Raw genomic sequence first — 20,678 nt, forward strand, 5'->3', positions numbered from 1 at the left:
TCTGCATTTAACAGTGGAATTCCCGTTGCACTCTTAATGTTACCACCATTGCTTTTAATGTCACCAAAGGTTGTTTTGACTTTCCTGTATGCTGAGTCTGTCCTTCCGACAATCATATCTTTTTCGATGTCTTCACATTTTTCCTGCAGCCATTTCGTCTTATGTTCCCTGCACTTCCTATTTATTTCATTCCTCAGCGACTTGTATTTCTGTATTCCTGATTTTCCCGGAACATGTTTGTACTTCCTCCTTTCATCAATCAACTGAAGTATTTCTTCTGTTACCCATGGTTACTTCGCAGCTACCTTCTTTGTACCTATGTTTTGCTTCCCCACTTCTGTGATGGCTCTTTTTAGAGATGTCCATTCCTCTTCAACTGTACTGCCTACTGCGCTATTCCTTATTGCTGTATCTATAGCGTTAGAGAACTTCAAACGTATTTCGTCATCCCTTAGTACTTCCGTAATATGACGATTGGAGACAAAACATCGTTGTTACAGGTAGTTGATAGATGTTGCCCACTGATGAATCGTATGTGCCATTGGAGTTAACTCGCTCAGCGTCAGTTAAGACCTGGAGACGATGTACTGAAGCACCGAAAGTGGTAGCCATATAATAAATAACATCGTAAGGACAGCTGTAGGTGTTCCATTTTATTATATAAGTGAATGGCCTAAGTCTATAAAGCCTCCAATCAAAAGGACAGACATACAGAAAATAGGGTAATCTAGGTCGTCACCAACCCATGATACGTGTTCCATGTGACTCACTCAGCAAATAATTCACCAAGCATGTCTGATGAGAAATGCACGAAATGAAACCCAACACACTTAACTGATGAACTGTCAGAAGCAATGTCGTATCTACTCTGACGTCGACGATCAGCTAAAGATGACAGAAAAGCCATTACTCTAAAACTAGGAAACAATGATGTTGAATTTCATAATAACAGAGATGTATCGTATTTGCCATTCATCATGTGTATTTTGTATGTGTTTGTGATACATCCAAAATACACATCAATGCTATTCAGTGAAGTGGCTAAAGCGCATGTGCAGACGAATCAGGAAAGGTGGCGGTATAGCAGTATTTGGGATGGGAAATGCAACAGTATCCATCAGCGAAATTGGCCAATATCAGTGGGGACTTGCGTCAGTAGCAATGAGACAGAATGGCGTATTTCATTATTTAAAATCCATGAACGACATCAAACAGTTGTTCATTTGGAAGCGGATCTTGAAAACGAAGACCACAAGTACTTCACTAACAGAGAATACACGCTAACTGCATTTTTCTCGTTATGCAGAGCCGGTATGTTTCATAAGAATTGCCAACATAATGCACTTTGAATGCATCAGTGAACAAGTTACAAAGTCGCAAATTAGGTAATGCAGTTTCAGGACACCCCAATTTACACTGAATCGACGCATTAGGTCATCTCTAAGAATGTTGTTAATTACGATTATTGTTAAACAGTGTACATGTATGGATATCTTTGCAAGAGGTAGGGACATGAGACAGTGAACAGTCAAGTATGTGTCATTTATTGTGAAGCTTGCCAAAAGTTAAATCATCTTAAAGTCAAGGCACTAGGCACTTTGCACTGGACACTGGCATCGGGATACTGGGTACTGGGGACTGAGGAAAGGGTTCTGGGACTGAGGATTGGGGACTGGGCTCAGGGGACTGGAGACTGGAGATGGGATTGGGCACTGGGGCTGAGGACTGGGTACTGGGGACTGGGGACTGGTACTGGGCAGTGGGCACTGGCAGCTGGGCACTGGGCACAGGGGACTGGAGATGGAACTGGGGACATGGTTGTTGGGCACTGGGGTTTGGAGGCTGGGACTGGGGACTGGTGACTGGGGCTGGCCACTGGGGGCTGGGGACTGGATACTGGTGACTGGGAGCTGGGGACAGGGGCTGGGGACTGGGCAGTGGGCACTGGGGGCTGGGCAGTGGGCACAGTTGACTGGAGATGAGACTGGGCGCGTTGTTGTTGGACACTGGGGTTTGGAGACTGGGTACTGGTTACTGGGGACTAGGGACTAGTCACTGTGAAAAGACACTGGGGTCTGGGGGCTGGGGACTGGGGACTGGGGACTGGTGACTGGGGCTACGCACTGGGAGTTGGGGATTGGATACTGGGGACAGGGGACTGGGGACAGGGGCTGGGGACTGGGCAGTGGGCACTGGGGACTGGGGACTGAGAACTGGGTTCTGGCAACTGGGGTCTAGGCTCTGGGGAATGGAGACTGGGGATGAGATTGGGCACTGGGGATTGAGCACTGGGGGCTGGGAACTGGCCTCCCACTGAGGCAGCAGTAGCAGGAGTCAGTGATTAACTATTCTGAAGCATGTGCAACCAGTCTACATTGGTGCACATTGAAGCAAAGTGGCTTTCTCGCTTGTAAAAAATTATTGGCAGCATCACAATGGTTGTTGCCTGTACATACAATGGCCATGTGCTTAATTACCAGCCTTAAAGTGATTAATCCTCGTTTCTTGTGCACCTTCTTGACAGTTGTGATTTGAAACTGCTGTCTGATATTGTTGAGAGCTGGTTCTTCAGGATGGTCCTGGATAAGGTCACGATTGTGGATGGGGCCGTAATCCATTACTCTCATTTGCACAACAAATATGTAAAATTTATTTAAATAAATTAAAATTTTAGAACAATCTCTTTAAAAAACACAATTGACTGCATGATGGCTGAAGGCCTCATCACAGGAAAAAAAATCCACAATTTTAGGGCTGAAGGGCACCAACAATAACCTCTAACAACAAACAGCTGAAGGCCTGAATGATGTCAGAAGAACAATTGCAAATAGCACATATTAAGATAAATACTTCGTTTTAAAGCAAACTGTAACATGGCCGAAGTACTTATTATAAAAGAAGTGAAATTAATACCCGGTTGAAGACCACAAACAATTTCAAATAACAAATGGCTGAAAGCCTGAATTAGAAGTCAGGAAAACAATTCCAAATAGCACTTTTAAAATAAATACCTTGCTTTTAAAACAAGTTTCCTTAAAAAAAAACTTACCGTCACATGGCTGAAGGCCTTATCACGAAAGAAGTGAAATTATTGCTCGGCTGAAGGCCACACCAACAATAATTAGAATATTACCTGTATCCTTCAAACAAAGATCACAATTGAAGGAATCAAGACAAGTGGTTCTTGGCAAGTGTTCCAAGGGTCGGCATGGGAAGGTAACTCAAACATAAGGTCAGGTGAGACAGGCAGCCAAGAATTGGACACATGTAACAGGATGGGAACTCAAACTAGGGGCAGCTTAGGCGCAGACCGACTACCTAACCAATCTGCCTAACATCCGATCACCGATGATGGAAAATTTTTAGGCAAGGGTGAAGAGACTGACAGCATTAACTCTTTGGAAAACACTTAAGGTCGAAGGAAACACTAGAACCAAGGTCGACCTCCCAAAAAATATGCACATTACAATACAAGAGGCTGTCGAACTACACGCCGTGTCGGACAGCATCAACACGATGAGAAACGGTACACTACCGGGTAAGTACACTAACCTCCAGGGCAGGTAAATGGGGCGTTAGCGACCACAAGGCACAACTTGTCGCTAGTTGCACTTCACTAATAAGAATAATACTCAATTCAATGATGACTAACAAATAGAGAAAGAGGGCTGCAATATTTCACTGCCTTGCCGCAAGGCTCAGTGGCCCTGGGAGCAACAACCCGCCGACCACAGGCGAGATCTCAGAATAGTTGAGGTTGCATAAGTAGTTAACTCTTCACTCAACTTTAACGTGCAGGGTTCGGTGTGCAATGAAGTCGTCACTCTAGCAGCTACCCCTCCAGTGGCAGCACGCCGCCAGTTGCCCCGGCTTGCCATCGCACTGCATGGACCTGCTTGCTGCTGCGCCCCAGTCGAACTGATCTCCGATCGCAACTCCCCATTCTACACAACGCGACCTGGAAATACTAGCGGTCGCTCCAGACATAGTACCACAGTACTCATATAGATAAGAACTGCTTCTGTCACTTATGGACAGGCAAGCCATCAACTTAGTGACACCAGTAAATCGAATAAGAAACGAATTGCCATAGCCACAATGACAAGATGCCAAGCAATAGACAGCATTAACACGAGCTGTGCACAACTCTGGCCAACAATATAGGCTAGAGATGTGTTCACAACTAAGCATGTATCTGCAGTGTGTGCAGTCATGCATTGAGGCTGTAAACCTGTGGTCAATTGGGCACCGTGGAAGCCTTGTGTTGAGTGCAAAAGGTAATTTCCTGTTACATGCTTTAGTGCATTACTGGTTCTGTTTTCTTCCTCATGTTGGTAGTGTATGGAGGCATTTACAGTTTGTTCAAACAGTGCTTTTGGCACCTACTTTTAAGTTCACTTATACTTGGCAATCACCGATATTATCCAGTGTCCTGCTTTTTATGCAGCTGATGTTACATAATTTCTTAGGTTGATTCCTTGCTTGTTAAACTTATCTTACATATTGGATTTGAGTACTTTACGGTTAATTTTCACGTATATCATGCAGGACATATATTCCTTTGCTACAAAATTAATGTGCAGGGTCTCAATGCATACCTTTGGTAGTACTGTGACGGATGTCAAATAGAATTAGTAATATGTTCTTTTACTGTGATACGTTTTTGTAGAAAAGCTGGGCAGCTGGGAAATTTAGATCTGTATTAGCTTGCCATTAGTTATTCTTCAAATAGTTTTATGTATTATCTTTTAGTTGTTTATTTGACCATGCCAACTGTACCTCCCCAGTCTGTCTGTAGTTTCAACAGCTTTTCCTACTATCAAACTCTAGACACCCATGTCTATTAAATTTTCGTCTCCTTTCACTATGTGAATAATTTCTTTTATATCATACATTTCATCAATCTCTTCGTCATCTGCGGAGCTAGTTGGCATATAAAGTTGTGCTACTGTGGCAGGCATTGGGCTTCATGTCTATCTTGGCCAGAATAATGCGTTGACTATGCTGTTTGTAGTAGTTTCCCCACACTTTTTTTTATTCATTATTATACCTACTCCTGCATTACCCCTATTTGATTTTTTATTTATAGCCCTGTATTCACTTGACCAGAAGTCTTGTACCTTCTGTTACCGAACTTCACTAATTCCCACTATCTCAAACTTTAACCTGTCCGTTTCCCTTTTACAATTTTCTAACCTACCTGCCCGATTAAGGGATCTGACATTCCACGCTCCGATCCATAGAACGCCAGTTTTCTTTCTCCTGATAACGATGTCCTCCTGAGTAGTTCCCGCCAAGAAATCCGAATGGGGGACTATTTTAATTCCGGAATATTTTACTCAAGAGGACGGCGTCATCGTTTAACCATACAGTTCAGGAACCACACGTTTGTCTGGCCTCTCATCAGATACCCCTCCATTGTGGTTGCACCTAGGGTACGGCTGTCCGATCCCTAAGACACGCAAGCCTCCCCACCAATGGCAAGGTCCATGGTTCATGGGGGGGGAGGGGGGGGACAAAACGATAGCAAATATGTTATTTGAAAGGAAGACGTATTCACTATTACTAGCTCTAACATGCCGCCCTGTTCCTGGTTGAGCGTTGTTATTTTGGACTACCTCAGATGTGTATAGAATGAGTTGCATCCCAAAAATATCTGTTACCTGGAGTTAACGTTTTTTGGAAAGGTATTCCAGATTTTAGTAGCAGATGATTGATACCCTATGTGAACCATTCCCTTCATGAAAACATTCAGTATTAGCAATCATGGCAGAATAATACCGACTCAGCAGGCCGGAGTGGCCGTGCGGTTCTAGGTGCTACAGTCTGGAACCGAGCGACCGCTACGGTCGTAGGTTCAAATCCTGCCTCCGGCATGGATGTGTGTGATGTCTTTAGGTTAGTTAGGTTTAATTAGTTCTAAGTTCTAGGCGATTGATGACCTCAGAAGTTAAGTCGCATAGTGCTCAGAGCCATTTGAACCATTTTTAATACCAACTCGAATCATAAAATTTTGTTTTTTTTTCTTAAGTAACTATTGAATTCAGGAGGTTAACTCAGTAAAATACGATAACAGTTCGATCTGGTGCTTTTAGAATTATGCTAGACGTCTATTCAGAAAGACTTCTTGAGCAAGCAACAGTAGAAAGAAAGTCAGGCAATGAGGTCTCCGCCAATTCTCGGGCTTTTTGTGTAAACAAATAGAAAATTCTTTAAGTGATATTATCACAGATTTGCAGCTGTTTGTATATGGAATTAATCTGATGCCGCAAGGATATTGCTGTAATTGGATTTTGATGGACAACATTTACCAACTGTTGCTTGCTATAGATCTGCCTGTAGCTCACACAAGTGTGGACAGATCTGTGTACGGACAAAGAACTGCCCAGTGACGGCGTTTTTCAGAATCGCCCCCGACGGCGCCACCTCAGGAGGTTACGGACACCGCGGCCGTGGACCTGGAGCCAGCAACAGAAACCAGGTAGGTACGTGAGAAGGCACTCGCCTATGTTGCCCAGTTCTAGGCGTGTGTGTTATTCTGAAGCCTGCAGTGTATGGCACTCAGATTCCTTAGATCCGTCTGTGCTGTAAAATATACTATCACTCAAGGCCATTTTTTGATAGCTCATAGTGCTTTCAGTAACTTCTCATAATAGGCTCATCGAATCTCGAAATTGAAGTTTGTTCATTATCAAATAAGTTAGCTAAGGAACGTCATATAAGAGCCGAGTTTCTCGTAGCTTCATAAATTGTTTCGACCCTACTTGCTGTCATGATTTCTGTTAAATTGCATAGATGCAACAAGGTGTTATTTTGGTTCTCACAGGAAGCCTGTGAGGGAAGGTGCACTGGCCGTGGTCACACGAGGAGCCATTCCAGAAGTGGAACCAAAGATGTGCCGCTCAAAACAGAAACAGAGCGGACACAGTAACGTGTACAGTTAGCAGCCAGGGCTCACGAATGTGTAGGCTCTACCCTCCGTGGCCCGTGTAGGGCACTGTAGACCATTTGTATAAAGACTAGCGTTTTTTGTTGTTTGCTGATACCGCTGACAATTAGATGCCTATCAATGGCATTATGCTGTGCAGAGAGAGGATGAAGGTGAGGAGCAGGTCCGTCAGCCATAACCAGCGCCAGCAACACAGCAGTGTGCTCTGTGACTCTGCATGGAGGCCAGTAACGTACTTAAAATATTCTGCCATGCTGTAAACCCTCATGTGCGTAAGTCTTATTGTGTCTGGTAAACGGCAGTCAGAATAATCACTATTCCCACTTCATAACTACATGTCTGGTGTGTTGCTTATTACTCTTTCACTCAGTAGGTGCATTTGTGCAATTTCCACAGAAAAATTCGGTTATATTCTCCTACTAGTGTTGGGAATTTAGGTACAGCTTTTTAGATGTATAGTAGGCTCCAGTGGGAAGCAGTGGTTGGGAAGGGAGCGAGACAGGGTTGTAGCCTATGAGACGTGTTTCTGTCCGTCTCGTTTAAACACGCGCCTTAGTTACGCCTTGCCTTCCCGCCGGCGCTTTTCCGCGTGGCGGCGCCGTCTGTTCTCCTCGTCTCATGCCCCGCCCCCTAGGTCGGTGGAGTGGAGTGACTGACCGAGAGTCGTGAAGCGTGGCGGTACGCCATCGACTCCGGAAGTGCTTGTTTGTCTTACTTGCGGTGGTTTGTGTGGTGTCGGCCGGCTCATTCCACCGTGAGCTTTTACGGCATAGCGTGTCTGACTTGGAGAAGTCGTTAGCTCCGATTATGCCTGTTCTTGTCGGAGGAGAATTGAAATAAGGAGCTGTGATGTTGCTGTTCCGGAGAATAGTGGGAGTCGCCGAGGACGGTTGCTCCGGGAATGTTTTGAGCACTGAGGGCGGCAGGTTCTCCTCCGGGACTGAAGTTATTTCGCTATTGCCGTTGTGCTTTTTGACTTGCTGTTGCCTAGTATTAGGGTGGTGTTTGCCGCTCCCTCTATGTTGCTGCCGCCGACATTGTGTGTTTTCTGCCCACCGGTTTAGCTCGCCGGTTCTGAACCTATGAAGGAAAAGGTTGAATGTTAGTTCTGCACTGCGTTTGCGGAGTTTGACTTCGAGTGTGTAGGTTGCTCTTGTACTGCTGGGCTGGTTCCTCCGTTAGGCGTCGACGTGAGCGTGAATTGCTCGCCTAAAATTTGCAGTAGGCACTCCGGGCATGGTCGATGCTGTTCAACGAGGTTAGTAGAATCAAACGCTATGAATGTGAACTGTTGCTCTGTCATGTCACACTAGGAGACCGTGTAATTAGGTACTGGTGTATTGGTGGCTATCTTTTGATTCTTGTGACCAATTTGGTAGTCAGTTCCAAGCCTACGTGTTCGATGTATGTGAGAGAAATAAAAGAAATGTGTGAAGTACGTGGCTGTGCACATCTTAAAGGTTGTTGGTGCATGTGTTTATCTTAAAGACTGTTTTAATACCGTATGTTATTATCAGCCCCCTTTTAGACTGAAAATTTTACAGTGTTAGAGAATTTTGTTTGTATGTTTGCCGATACGAACAGGGTCGATTGAGCCGGTGGCTTTTACGCCAGTTTGTGAAATGTGGCAGCTTTACGCTGCGGTTTAATGATTTGTGATTGAAGGGCATTATTTAATTCCTCTTTGGGGCTCGCCTTGTATTTTTCCTGTTTTGTACTACCTGAAGATTGTAAATCATGATATTGGGGCACGATGACTGATTGGTAGCCATGCAGCTGCTTGTATTTCATACTCAGCAACTGTGGTTAAACTTTTGTAAATTTTCTGGCTATGTTGGTATGCGATTGTTTGCATTTTAAATTTAGATTTTATGCAAGTTTACCTTTTAGAAGTATATGATGTACTGTTGTCCCTAGGTTTTAAGCTGGATAGTATCAGTTGATTTATTTAAGGTTGCTAAGTTTTAGGGAATTGCTTCGCTGTATGATAGTTCTTAATGCTTAATGTGGATTCTAAATGTACTGTGGCCCTTAAGGCTCGATTACTGATAAATTTGTTGATTTGCCTTCTATTTTTGAGAACTTGCCTAACCTTAACCATCGGCCAGCCCTTCAGGCTGAGCTGTTTATTAAGTGCCTTGATGAAATGGCCCTTCAGCCCCATCCCCTCCCCCGTTTTGGAAGCTCTACAGCCCTTATGGCTTTGAAATCCATACTTAACCTCCCTTGTTAGTGTACTGGGGCCCTTAAGGCCACCTTACTGATAAATTCCTGGCCATTACTTACGTATTACAGAATTTGTTTGACTAATTTCATTTATTACCTGGCCCTTAAGGTCGAGTTGTTAATAAGCACTTGTTATTTTCCAGTTGATATTTTTAAGATTTTCTTATCTTGTTAATTTGGCCCTTCCGGCCCCTCACTTGGAAGTTGCACGGCCCTTCAGGCCTCTTTACTGTTTCACACTGCCTTGCCTAAACTGTTGGAAAATCTGCTCTTTAACTAAAGTCTAGCTAACTATTTTGGTGGCCCTTCAGGCTCAAACATTCTGTTCATACATTTATATTTGAATATTTTCTTTGGCTGTGGTATTGGGCTTTTATATCTTAAACTTTGAAGAGAAGTGAATTTTGGTTTACAAATTTACTAGCCCTTCAGGCTGAACACGTTATATGTATTTTTGCTAAATTGGCCCTTCAGGCTTTCTTTGCGATTGCAGCCCTTAAGACATACGCACTACTATGAAGCGTGGTACAATGTTAAGTTGTTGAACTAGTTTCTTAAGGTTTGATTCTCGCTATATTCATTATCTTGGCAGATTGTATATTGTATTTTAGCTAGTTTTAATAAATGCATTAGAAGTAAGGTGTTGTGTTACTTCTACCAGCACTTGGCCCTGCTTCCTCGCCCAATCCTAGTGGCTCCTTACATCCTTGATTGTTAGAATTTTTGCCCGTTAGCCACTATTATTGGTTCCAGCCTAACCCCAATGTTATTCAGTATGTATATTTAGCAAGCAGTGAAGGAAATAAAACAAAAATTTGGAGCAGGAATTAAAATCCATGGAGAAGAAATGAAATCTTTGGGATTTGCCTATTACATTGTAATTCTTTCAAAGACAGCACAGAACCTGAAAGACAGTTGAACGGAATGGACAAGTGTCTTGAAAGGAGGGTGTAATATAAACATCAACAAAAGCAAAACGATGATAATGGAATGTAGTCTACTTACATTAGGTGATGCTGAGCCAAGTAGAATAGAAATGAGACACTTTAAGTGGTAGATGACTTTACCTATATGGGGAGCAAAATAACAGATGACGATCGAAGTAGAGAGGATATAAAACTTAGACTGGCAATAGCAAAGAAAGCGTTTCTGAGGAAGAGAAATTCACTAATATTGAGTACAGATTTAAGTGTCAGGAAGTCTCTTCTGAAAGTATTTGTGGGGAGTGTAGCAGTACATGAAAGTGAAATATAGACGATAAATAATTTAGACAAGCAGGGAATAGAAACTTTCGAAATGTAGTGCTACAGAAGACTGCTGAAGAGTAGATAGGTGTATCACGTAACTAATGAGGAGGTACTAAATAGAATTAGGGAGAAGGGGAATTTGTGGCACAACTTGACTAGAAGAAGGGATCGGTTGGTAGGGCATGTCATGAAGTGTCAAGGGACCACCAATTTCGTACTGGACGGACGTGTGGAGCGTAAAAATCGTATGAGGAGACCAAGAGATGAATACAATAAGCAGATTCAGAAGGATGTAGGTTGCAACAGTTAGTTGGTGATGAAGAAGCTCGCAAAGGATAGAGTAGCATGGAGGGAGCTGCATCCAACCAGACTCTGGAATAAAGACCATGGCAACTTACTAGGATCCAAGGTGAAGGGTATGGTTCACAATTAGAGCATGCATGGAAGACCTGCATTAACGGAGATTCCTCGTGCACATGTCCTGGAGGCTGGAGGATGTAGCTGTATACTACTGATATACTCTGTAACCTCGACCAAAGACAACAGGTGAGACCCCACGACAACACATCAGCCACGAGCTCTTCCACAAGAGGATGCCCCTTTCCTTCACGTGTTCTTCCACTTTCTATTCAGCTGTTCCTCAGTATATATGCCGAATCTTACTACACTACTGTCAACAACGCACACAGGGAGAGGCTTTCATGACACTGTACTTTCTTCTTGGAGGACCCCCCTTCAAATCTGTGTCCAACCAGTTGCGAGCTGTTCTTTATCGAGTTACTGAAGGCTATCCACTGAATTCCGTGGTGTTCCCAGCTAACAGGGCCCTCTCTCTCCGATGAAAATGAAATGAGCGTATGGCATCATTGGCCGGGAGGTCCCTATGCAGGGAAGTTCGGCTGCCAAGTGCAAGTCCTATTTCGTTCACCCAACATTGGGCGTACAGCGAGCCGGTGACAAGGATAAAATGATGATGAGGACCAAACAACAGCCAGTTCCCAATCGGAGAAAAATGTCCATCCCAGCCAGGAAAGGAACCTGGGCCCACTTGCATGGGAGGCGAGCACGTTACCACCCAGCTAAGCAAGCGGGCTCACTCTCTGGTGTACTGTAGTTACTGACCAGCCCTTAAGAGCGTCAGTATTTAGTATTTTATTAATTTTCAGCAAGTGCGACTGTGTATATCGAAATAATCAGGTGGCACTTGCATAAAAGAAATTTAATTTCCTTAACTGCTTTCAGGCACTTAGTGCCCTTCTTCAGAAGGATATAACGTGGAGTAATTTGCAAGTATCAACAATGAGACAGACGCAATATATTGCTGTAGTCATGTGGTTCGTAGTGCCCGTACGAAAACGGTATCAACAATACACTTGTATGGAGCAGTACGCTGCATGCATCTTATTGCTGACACTCGTAAATACTGCGACGGGTATAAAGTTCTGATGAAGGGCACTAAGTGTCTCAAAAAAAATGAAATATCGTTTATGCAACTGGTTGCTGATTATTTCTGTGATGGCAGTATTGATGAGACATGTAGACCCAGCTATCCTTTAATATACACTATATCAGAGTACAATAGTCCCTGCAAGTCCAGTGTCTAGTAATTTTCGAAAATTTCCCTTATTTTTCAAGTAAGTTTAAATATTTGTGCAGTGATTATTGAACTGCGTAACAATTCCAATGCTTGTCTTTAAAATAGTAGTGCTTGCACAGCATGATCTGTTTCTCATTTTGTTGTATCCAGGCAGAAATGCATTTCCGTAATTGTATGTGAAAATCAATGTTGGAAATAAAACATATACTACCACAGCTGGCCCTTCAAAATACCCTATTACAAATTAGAACTTAATAAGTGGAAAGGACAGATCGAAGTGAGTGTGATACTTTACTTCAATATGTGTTGGAGCCAAGTAACAGCAAAAACTCTCATTACAAAAACTATCAGGTTCACAAACTCTCATCCAATCAAGATTTAGGAAAAAACATAATTTTAAAAAATGAAATGCGTATACCGCCACAACTTTCTCAGCTAAGAGAAAATGCGACTGCAATAATTTGGGAAAGGGCACTATAATGAAACAAATTTTAACATTGGCAACCAAACTCCCACATTTACAAAGACTTAGGTTGTACAATATTATGTATGACTTGTCTCTGATTAAATATAGCAAACTAGCAAGCGTAGAGCCACTGTGCTCATAAACTCTTAAGAGTCTGCATCTCGTGGTCTGCCTCTGGATCACAAGGTTTCCAGGTTCGATTCGCAGCTGGGTTGGGGATTTTCTCTGCCTGTGGACTGTGAGTCTGTGTTATCTTCATCATTTCATCCGCATCATTATCATTGTTGACAGAAGCTAGACTGCACTGTGTAAAAATTGGACTGTGTCAGAATTGGGACCTTGTACGGGCGCTCATGACCTTGCAGTTGAGTGACCCACAAACCAAATATCACCATCATCGTCAAACACTTAAGAGAACCAACTGCCCTAAGGCTAGCGACACCCAGCCGGTTTCTAGATCATAACTAGAGCCTCTCCAGGTAGTCAAGGGTAACCATCACTTTCTGCATGTGCCAAGAGGTGCGCAAGGGCCCACAACCTACAGCAGACTGCCTTAACGCTGTAGATCACTCGATGGCAGCCACTGCCACTGACGATACAAAGGCAGGAAAGCAAGCACGTCCAGAGCGTGGGGACAGTGTGCTATGGCTGAGTGTGCTCCTACAACAGTCAGCACAGGTTGAAAAGTGGTGACGCGGGCGGGGGGGGGGGGGGGGGGAGGGGAGCAGACCCCAGCGTTGCCGCTATGTGGGAGGCAGCTTCGTCCAGCAGGCGCTGCAGCACCGCTCAGCATAACGACCAGTGGAGGGGCGCTCTGGTGTTAAAAAGCATTGCAATGTTGATTAACCTGAGTCAAGATAGTCTCTCCTGCCGAAACTGACAGCTAGTGGGGTGATGATGCAGCTGAAAGGACTCTGCATTAGTACCCTATATGACAGCTGCTGCTATCACAATTGAAATCATAAAAAGACCAATAATCCCCATACTTATACATCTACATCATACACAGCAATCCACCTAATGGTGTGTGGTGGAGGGTACTTTTGGTACCACTATCAGATCCCTCCAACCCTGGTCCACTCGCGAATAGAGCGTGCGAAGAATGTTTGTCGGCCAGCATATGTATGGCTCTAATTTCTCGAATTTCCTCCTCGTAGTCAGTATGTGAGATGTATGTGGGAGGAAGTAATACGTTGGCCTACTCCTCCTGAAATGTGCTGTCCCGAAATTGCAATAGTAAATGTCTCTGTGATGCACAACGCCTCTCTTGTAATGTCTCATAGTGGAGTTTGTTTAGCATCTCCGTAACGCTCTCTCGCCCTCTAAACCATCCCGTAACGAAACGCGGCGCTCTTCATTGGATCTTGCCTACCTCCTCTATCAAGTCTAGCTTACGGGGATCCCAGATATATGAACAATACTCAAGAAGAGGGCGAACAAGCGCTTTATAAGCCACTTCTTTCGTGGAAGGGTTACATTTTCTTAAGATTCTCCCTATGAATCTGAGTCTGGTATTTGCTTTTCCCACTGCCTGTTTTATGTGGTCATCCACTTACGGTCGTTGGGGATAGTTACTCCTACATATTTTACGGCAGAGGCTGTAAAATAAGGTACACCAAAATTTTAGAATAATCATGCAGTCACTATTTTGGCTTGACCATATACTCCCAGCTACTAAGGGCGTGGAAGGAATGACATCAAATAATTGTCTACACCTATTCACATACTCCGCAAGCCACCGTATGGTACGTGGCGGAGGGTACCCTGTACCACTACCAGTCGGGTTCTCTTCTGTTCTACTCGCAAACAAAGCGAGGGAGAAACGACTGTGTATGTGCCTCTGTATGAGCCCTACTTTCTCTGTTTTTGTCTTCACGGTTATTACGCGAAATGTGCGTTGGCAGCTATACAATAACTCTGCAATCAGCATCAAGTATCGGTTCTCTTAATTTTTCACGCTGGTGCTCCTCGGAAAGAACGTCGCGTTGCCTCACAGTGACTCCCATTTGCAACACCGTAACACCCGCGTCTTGTTTGAGCCTACCAGTAAAAGATCTAGCAGAGCGTTTTGGAATTGCTTCGACGTCCTCTTTTAATCTGACCTCGTGTGGATCCCAAAAACTCGAACAGTATTCAACAATGGGTCGCACTAGACTCCTCCTTTACACATGGGCCATATTTTCCTAGAATTCGCCAAATAAACCAAAGTCAACCATCCACCTTCCATACTACTCTCTTTACATGCTCATTCGACTTCATATTGCTATGTAACGTTACCCCTAGATATTTAATCGACGTAACCATGCCAATCAGAACACTGCTAGTACTATATTCGAACATTATGGGTTTGGTTTTCCAACTCATCTACGAGGGCAGTTCAATAAGTAATGCAACACATTTTTTTTCTCGGCCAATTTTGGTTGAAAAAACCGGAAATTTCTTGTGGAATATTTTCAGACATTCCCGCTTCGTCTCGTATAGTTTCATTGACTTCCGACAGGTGGCAGCGCTGTACGGAGCTGTTAAAATGGCGTCTGTAACGGATGTGCGTTGCAAACAACGGGCAGTGATCGAGTTTCTTTTGGCAGAAAACCAGGGCATCTCAGATATTCATAGGCGCTTGCAGAATGTCTACGGTGATCTGGCAGTGGACAAAAGCACGGTGAGTCGTTGGGCAAAGTGTGTGTCATCATCGCCGCAAGGTCAAGCAAGACTGTCTGATCTCCCGCGCGCGGGCCGGCCGTGCACAGCTGTGACTCCTGCAATGGCGGAGCGTGCGAACACATTCGTTCGAGATGATCCACGGATCACCATCAAACAACTCAGTGCTCAACTTGACATATCTGTTGGTAGTGCTGTCACAATTGTTCACCAGCTGGGATATTCAAAGGTTTGTTCCCGCTGGGTCCCTCGTTGTCTAACCGAACACCATAAAGAGCAAAGGAGAACCATCTGTGCGGAATTGCTTGCTCGTCATGTGGCTGAGGGTGACAATTTCTTGTCAAAGATTGTTACAGGCGATGAAACATGGGTTCATCACTTCGAACCTGAAACAAAACGGCAATCAATGGAGTGGCGCCACACCCACTCCCCTACCAAGAAAAAGTTTAAAGCCATACCCTCAGCCGGTAAAGTCACGGTTACAGTCTTCTGGGACGCTGAAGGGGTTATTCTGTTCGATGTCCTTCCCCGTGGTCAAACGATCAACTCTGAAGTGTATTGTGATACTCTTCAGAAATTGAAGAAACGACTTCAGCGTGTTCGTAGGCACAAAAATCTGAACGAACTTCTCCTTCTTCATGACAACGCAAGACTTCACACAAGTCTTCGCACCCGAGAGCAGCTCACAAAACTTCAGTGGACTGTTCTTCCTCATGCACCCTACAGCCCCGATCTCGCACCGTCGGATTTCCATATGTTTGGCCCAATGAAGGACGCAATCCGTGGGAGGCACTACGCGGATGATGAAGAAGTTATTGATGCAGTACGACGTTGGCTCCGACATCGACCAGTGGAATGGTACCGTGCAGGCATACAGGCCCTCATTTCAAGGTGGCGTAAGGCCGTAGCATTGAATGGAGATTACGTTGAAAAATAGTGTTGTGTAGCTAAAAGATTGGGGAATAACCTGGTGTATTTCAATGCTGAATAAAACAACCCCTGTTTCAGAAAAAAATGTGTTGCATTACTTATTGAACTGCCCTCGTACATTAACTTACGTGTTTTTACATTTAGAGCCAGCTGCTATTGATCACACCGACTAGAAATTTTGTCTAAGTCATCCTGTCTCCTCCTACAGTCACTCCAAGTCGGTGCCTTCCCGTACGCCACAGCATCATCAGAAAACAGCCGCGGACTGCAGCTTGCCCTGTCCGCCAGACCTTTTATGTACACAGAAAGTAACAGCGGCCTCATTGCGCTTCTCTGGGGCACTCCTAACAATATCACCGTCTCAAACTCGCCGTCGGGGACGACGTACTGGGTTCCTTTCTTAAGAAGTCTTCAAGTGACTCAAATACGTGGGAACCCATCCCTCATGCTTGTACTTTCGTTAACAGTCGCTAGTGTGACACTGCGTCAGATGCTTCACGGAAATCTGTAACTATGGAATCCGTACGTTTCACGCATTCTTCAGCCCACTGATGTTAGAGTTAATCATCTGTAATTTTCAGGGTCCGTTCTTTTACACTTACGGTATGTGGTCAAAAGTATCCAGAGCCCTTGCAGAAAATGACTTACAAGTTCGGGGCACCCTCCATCGGTAATGCTGGAATTCAGTATGATGCTGTCCCACCCTTAGCCTTGATTACAGTTTCCACTCTCTGAGGCATACTTTCAGTCAGGAGCTGGAAGGTTTCTTGAGGAATGGCAGCCCATTCTTAACGAACTGCTGCACTGAGGAGAGGTATCGATGTCGTTCGGCGAAGCCTGACACCAATTCGGCGTTCCAAAACATCCCAGAGGTGTTCTAAAGGATTCAGGTGAGGACTCTGTGCAGGCCACTCCATTACAGGGATGTTATTGTAGTGTAACCACTCCGCCACAGGCTGTGCATTATGAACAGTTGCTCGATCGTGTTGAAAGATGCAGTCGCCACCCCTGGATTGGTCTTCAACAGTGGGAAGCAAGAGGGTGCTCAGAACATCAGTGTAGGCCTGTGCTGAGTTAGTCCCAGGTGAAACAACAAGGGGTGCAAGCCCCTACATGAAAAGCATGACCGGAACATAACAGAATTGCCTCCGAATTTTACTGTTGGCACTACACACGCTAGCAGATCACGTTCACCTGTCATTTGCCGGACCCACACCCTGCCATCGGATCACCACATTGTGTACCGTGACTCGACGGTCCACACAACATTTTTCCGCTGTTTAGTCGTGCAATGTTTACGCTGCTTACACCAAGCGAGGCGTCGTTTGGCATTTACAGGCGTGATGTTTGGCTTAGGAGCAGCCGCTCGGCAATGAAGTCCTAGTTTCCTCAGCTCCCGCCTAACTGTCATAGCACTTGCAGTGGATCCTAATGCAGTTTGGAATGTCTGTGTTATGGTCTGGATAGATATCTGCCTATTACACATTACTACCCTCTTCAACTGTCGGAGGTCCTTGTCATTGAACAGACGAGGTCGGCCTGTACGATTTTGTGCTATACGTGTCCCATCACGTTTCCACTTCACTATCACATCGGAAACAGTGCACCTAGACATGTTTAGGAGTGTGTAAATCTCGCGTCCAGACATATGACACAAGTGTCACCCAATCACCTGACCACATTCGAAGTCCGTGAGGTCCGTGGAGCGCCCCATTCTGCTCTCTCACGATGTCTGATGACTACTGAGAACGCTGATACGGCAGCACAATGCACCTAATATGAAAAACGTAATTTCTTTTTGGTGTGTCCGGACACTTTTGATCACATAGTGTAGTTTACATTTCTCGAGAGCGTGAATAGAACTGCCAGTGTCTCCAGCTCATATACAGAATCGTTGGCTTACCACTGGAGAGAGCTACATGAAGCATATGCTACAGATTGTCTCCTGACTACCCATTCCTACAAAACGACGGCCACAACTCCTGACGTGGTGGATTCGGTTTGAACAAAATTCTAGGGAAGTTTGCAACATCTTTAAAGCAGACCACATGTAGGACGCTGGTGCCATCTATTCTGGAGTACTGCTCGAGTGATTGTGATCCGAACCAGGTCAGATTAAAGAAAGACATCGAAGCAGTTCAGAGGTGGGCTGCTAGGTTTGTTACTGGTAGTTTTAAGCAACATGCAAATGGTAGGGAGATGCTCGGGGAACTCAACTGGTTGTTCTTTACGTGGTACACTATTGATAAAATTTAGAGGAACAAATTTATGGAAGTAATTTGTCACCCCAACAAAACGGGACACTGCTTCTTACATTTTAAACTCTGGTTTAAGAATAAACTGCCTTTCTTCGACTCTGATTGACTGTAATACCTTGATCACAAACAATATGAACTATGAATGAGGTTTCTAGCTGAGCAAAGTAACTTTGGAAGGTTTAACCATAAACGCAGTCCTACGCAACAGCTGAAGCACCTCCATGATGTGGCCTACTTGTCTCTGAAACGTCTCATTGAAGATCACCAAATAATGAAAATGATGATAGGCAGAGCAGAATTTAAGGTCAGAAAAATCTTATCCAATACACCAAGCAGCGCCCGCTACTGTAGACAACCCAGATGAGACTCTATTAAAATCGAACAGTGAGTAAACCGTTGTACAGGCTGTGGCAGGCTTAGATTCCTCAGCCAGTGACATTTGATAATAGGCTTCGTGTAGGTCAAAGGTAGTGACGACCTTTGCCCCTTATAACGATGAGAACCATGACTGAAAATAAGGAAGGGTTAAAGATTGAAGAACTACTTTCTTATGCAAGGCCCAATAGTAAACATCTGGTATCACCCTGCCATGTGGCTTAGGCATCATAAACATACAGGTTTGGGGGGGGGGGACTGTATGGGGAATTGGATTGCTTCCTAACACGCTTCCATAGCATCTCATCTGAACGCGCCTTATGTGGGGGCAGTCTGTTTGGGAATGCTTTGCAAGAATATTGTCTGTAAATTCAGTAATGTTCTTTGGTCCTTAACCTCACCTAGTCTGTCAATAAGCCCTAAATCCTACACATAAACCCACAATCTGGTTTATTCAGCTGGAGTGTTAAGTCATAACCTGGAAAAACTATGTTGACTGAACTGCTAAATTGTATTTGATGCCCTGCTCTTCGATTCACCATATGCTTAAAAAACTAAAGAATTTCTGGTCTGCAAACTCAAAATAAAACTGAGGAACTAATCCAGATTTACGGATTGACATCTCTTGATAGCTGACACAGAGAAATTATATTCTATCTTAACTGTGAATTTCAGCATAAAAGCACCAATACGGATCTTAAAATTAATAGTTCCCAAAACCAGCATCTCCATAGAATTGGCCAACTTACAGGACTTCATCACACTCGAAAATCCGAGAAAATGCGGGGAGTTTACACCGTTCACAAGGAGTGGAAGGCCAAGCTGCTCTGATAAAAGAAACAGAACTTTCAATACCAAGAGAGCCACAAACAGGCTCTTCTTTTATAGCCAAGGACTTGGACATTAGGAATAACAATAGTCCTTATGCTTAGAAGCCTTCTTCATGATTCTTCTTTAATTCTTTCTTCTAGTTTATCAACAATATTTTCCTTACAATATATATTTAATGATGCAACCTGGTTACTACATTTCCCATACAATCACTACATTCAATATATCCACCATTTCTTTCAGTATATTTACATTTCAATGAATCAGCTCTTTCTGTATACAACATATACAGTTCTTTCGATATATTTGGTATTTCGTTAATTGTTTCTGTTCTGTTTGTGCTGTATACAGGGGAAACATGGACAAGCACCAGCTGGTGAAGAAAAATAGAAACACAGAAACAAGACATTGTGCTCTTCATGAATATTGGTGGGATATTCCAGCTCTACTTCATTACATGGACTGTTCATATAGATGCTTGACAACCTGGTAAAGGTTGTAATTTAAATTGCCAGATGGCCTGTACTCCTCCGCACTGATTTATGGGTTATTCACCCTGGCGCATCTTGCCATGCACTGGCAAATCCCCAGTAAATCCCACATTTTCAGAAGAGCAACATATCAGTATTGGTCAGCAGAACAATGTTGACAAACATATTCCTTAAAATTGCATTCCAAGAAAGCCCAGGTGCCATCAAGTGGAAGGCAGTATCCAAAAAGCATATGCCCATTTGTACACTCCAGAACTTCTTGAATATTTCCGTGAGCACGTGTATGTCAGCTTTCCACATCATATGGCATATTCTTTAAGTCAGTGATGCCAAACTCCAGTCAAATATTAACCTTGTACTCATACTCCACATCCGTTATGATAATGCTTATTGTTTCACTGGAGAATGCGGCTGAGCTGGCAATGTGGTTTCATTGAGTCTCTCCATTGGTGATATCATGTATCAGTACCACATCATGGGCATTATAGCAATTGCAAGTTTCTGTCCGACTCCGATTCTGGTCCCATGGTATCTGGTGGACCCAGCCATAGCAGCCACTGAGCTATGTGTTCAGCAGGTGTACTTCAAGTGCTCTCTGCGGCTGCAATACGGGATGGCTAGTTACAGTGGCTCGGCCTGCTCGCATT

General features: G+C 44.1%; 1 protein-coding gene across 2 annotated transcripts in view; it reads left to right on the forward strand.

Moving 5' to 3' along the window:
- LOC126108562 (GA-binding protein subunit beta-1-like) overlaps positions 1-20,678 on the forward strand; it is a 165,471-nt gene that overhangs the window by 112,064 nt on the left and 32,729 nt on the right. For both annotated transcript variants that reach the window (XM_049913848.1, XM_049913847.1), the window contains exon 4: positions 6,406-6,481. In XM_049913848.1, coding sequence (XP_049769805.1) covers positions 6,406-6,481 — 76 coding nt within the window. The remainder of the gene's footprint in view (positions 1-6,405; positions 6,482-20,678) is intronic.

The sequence above is a fragment of the Schistocerca cancellata genome, chromosome 11 (genome assembly GCF_023864275.1).
Source record: "Schistocerca cancellata isolate TAMUIC-IGC-003103 chromosome 11, iqSchCanc2.1, whole genome shotgun sequence".
Taxonomy (NCBI): Eukaryota; Metazoa; Arthropoda; class Insecta; order Orthoptera; family Acrididae; genus Schistocerca; species Schistocerca cancellata.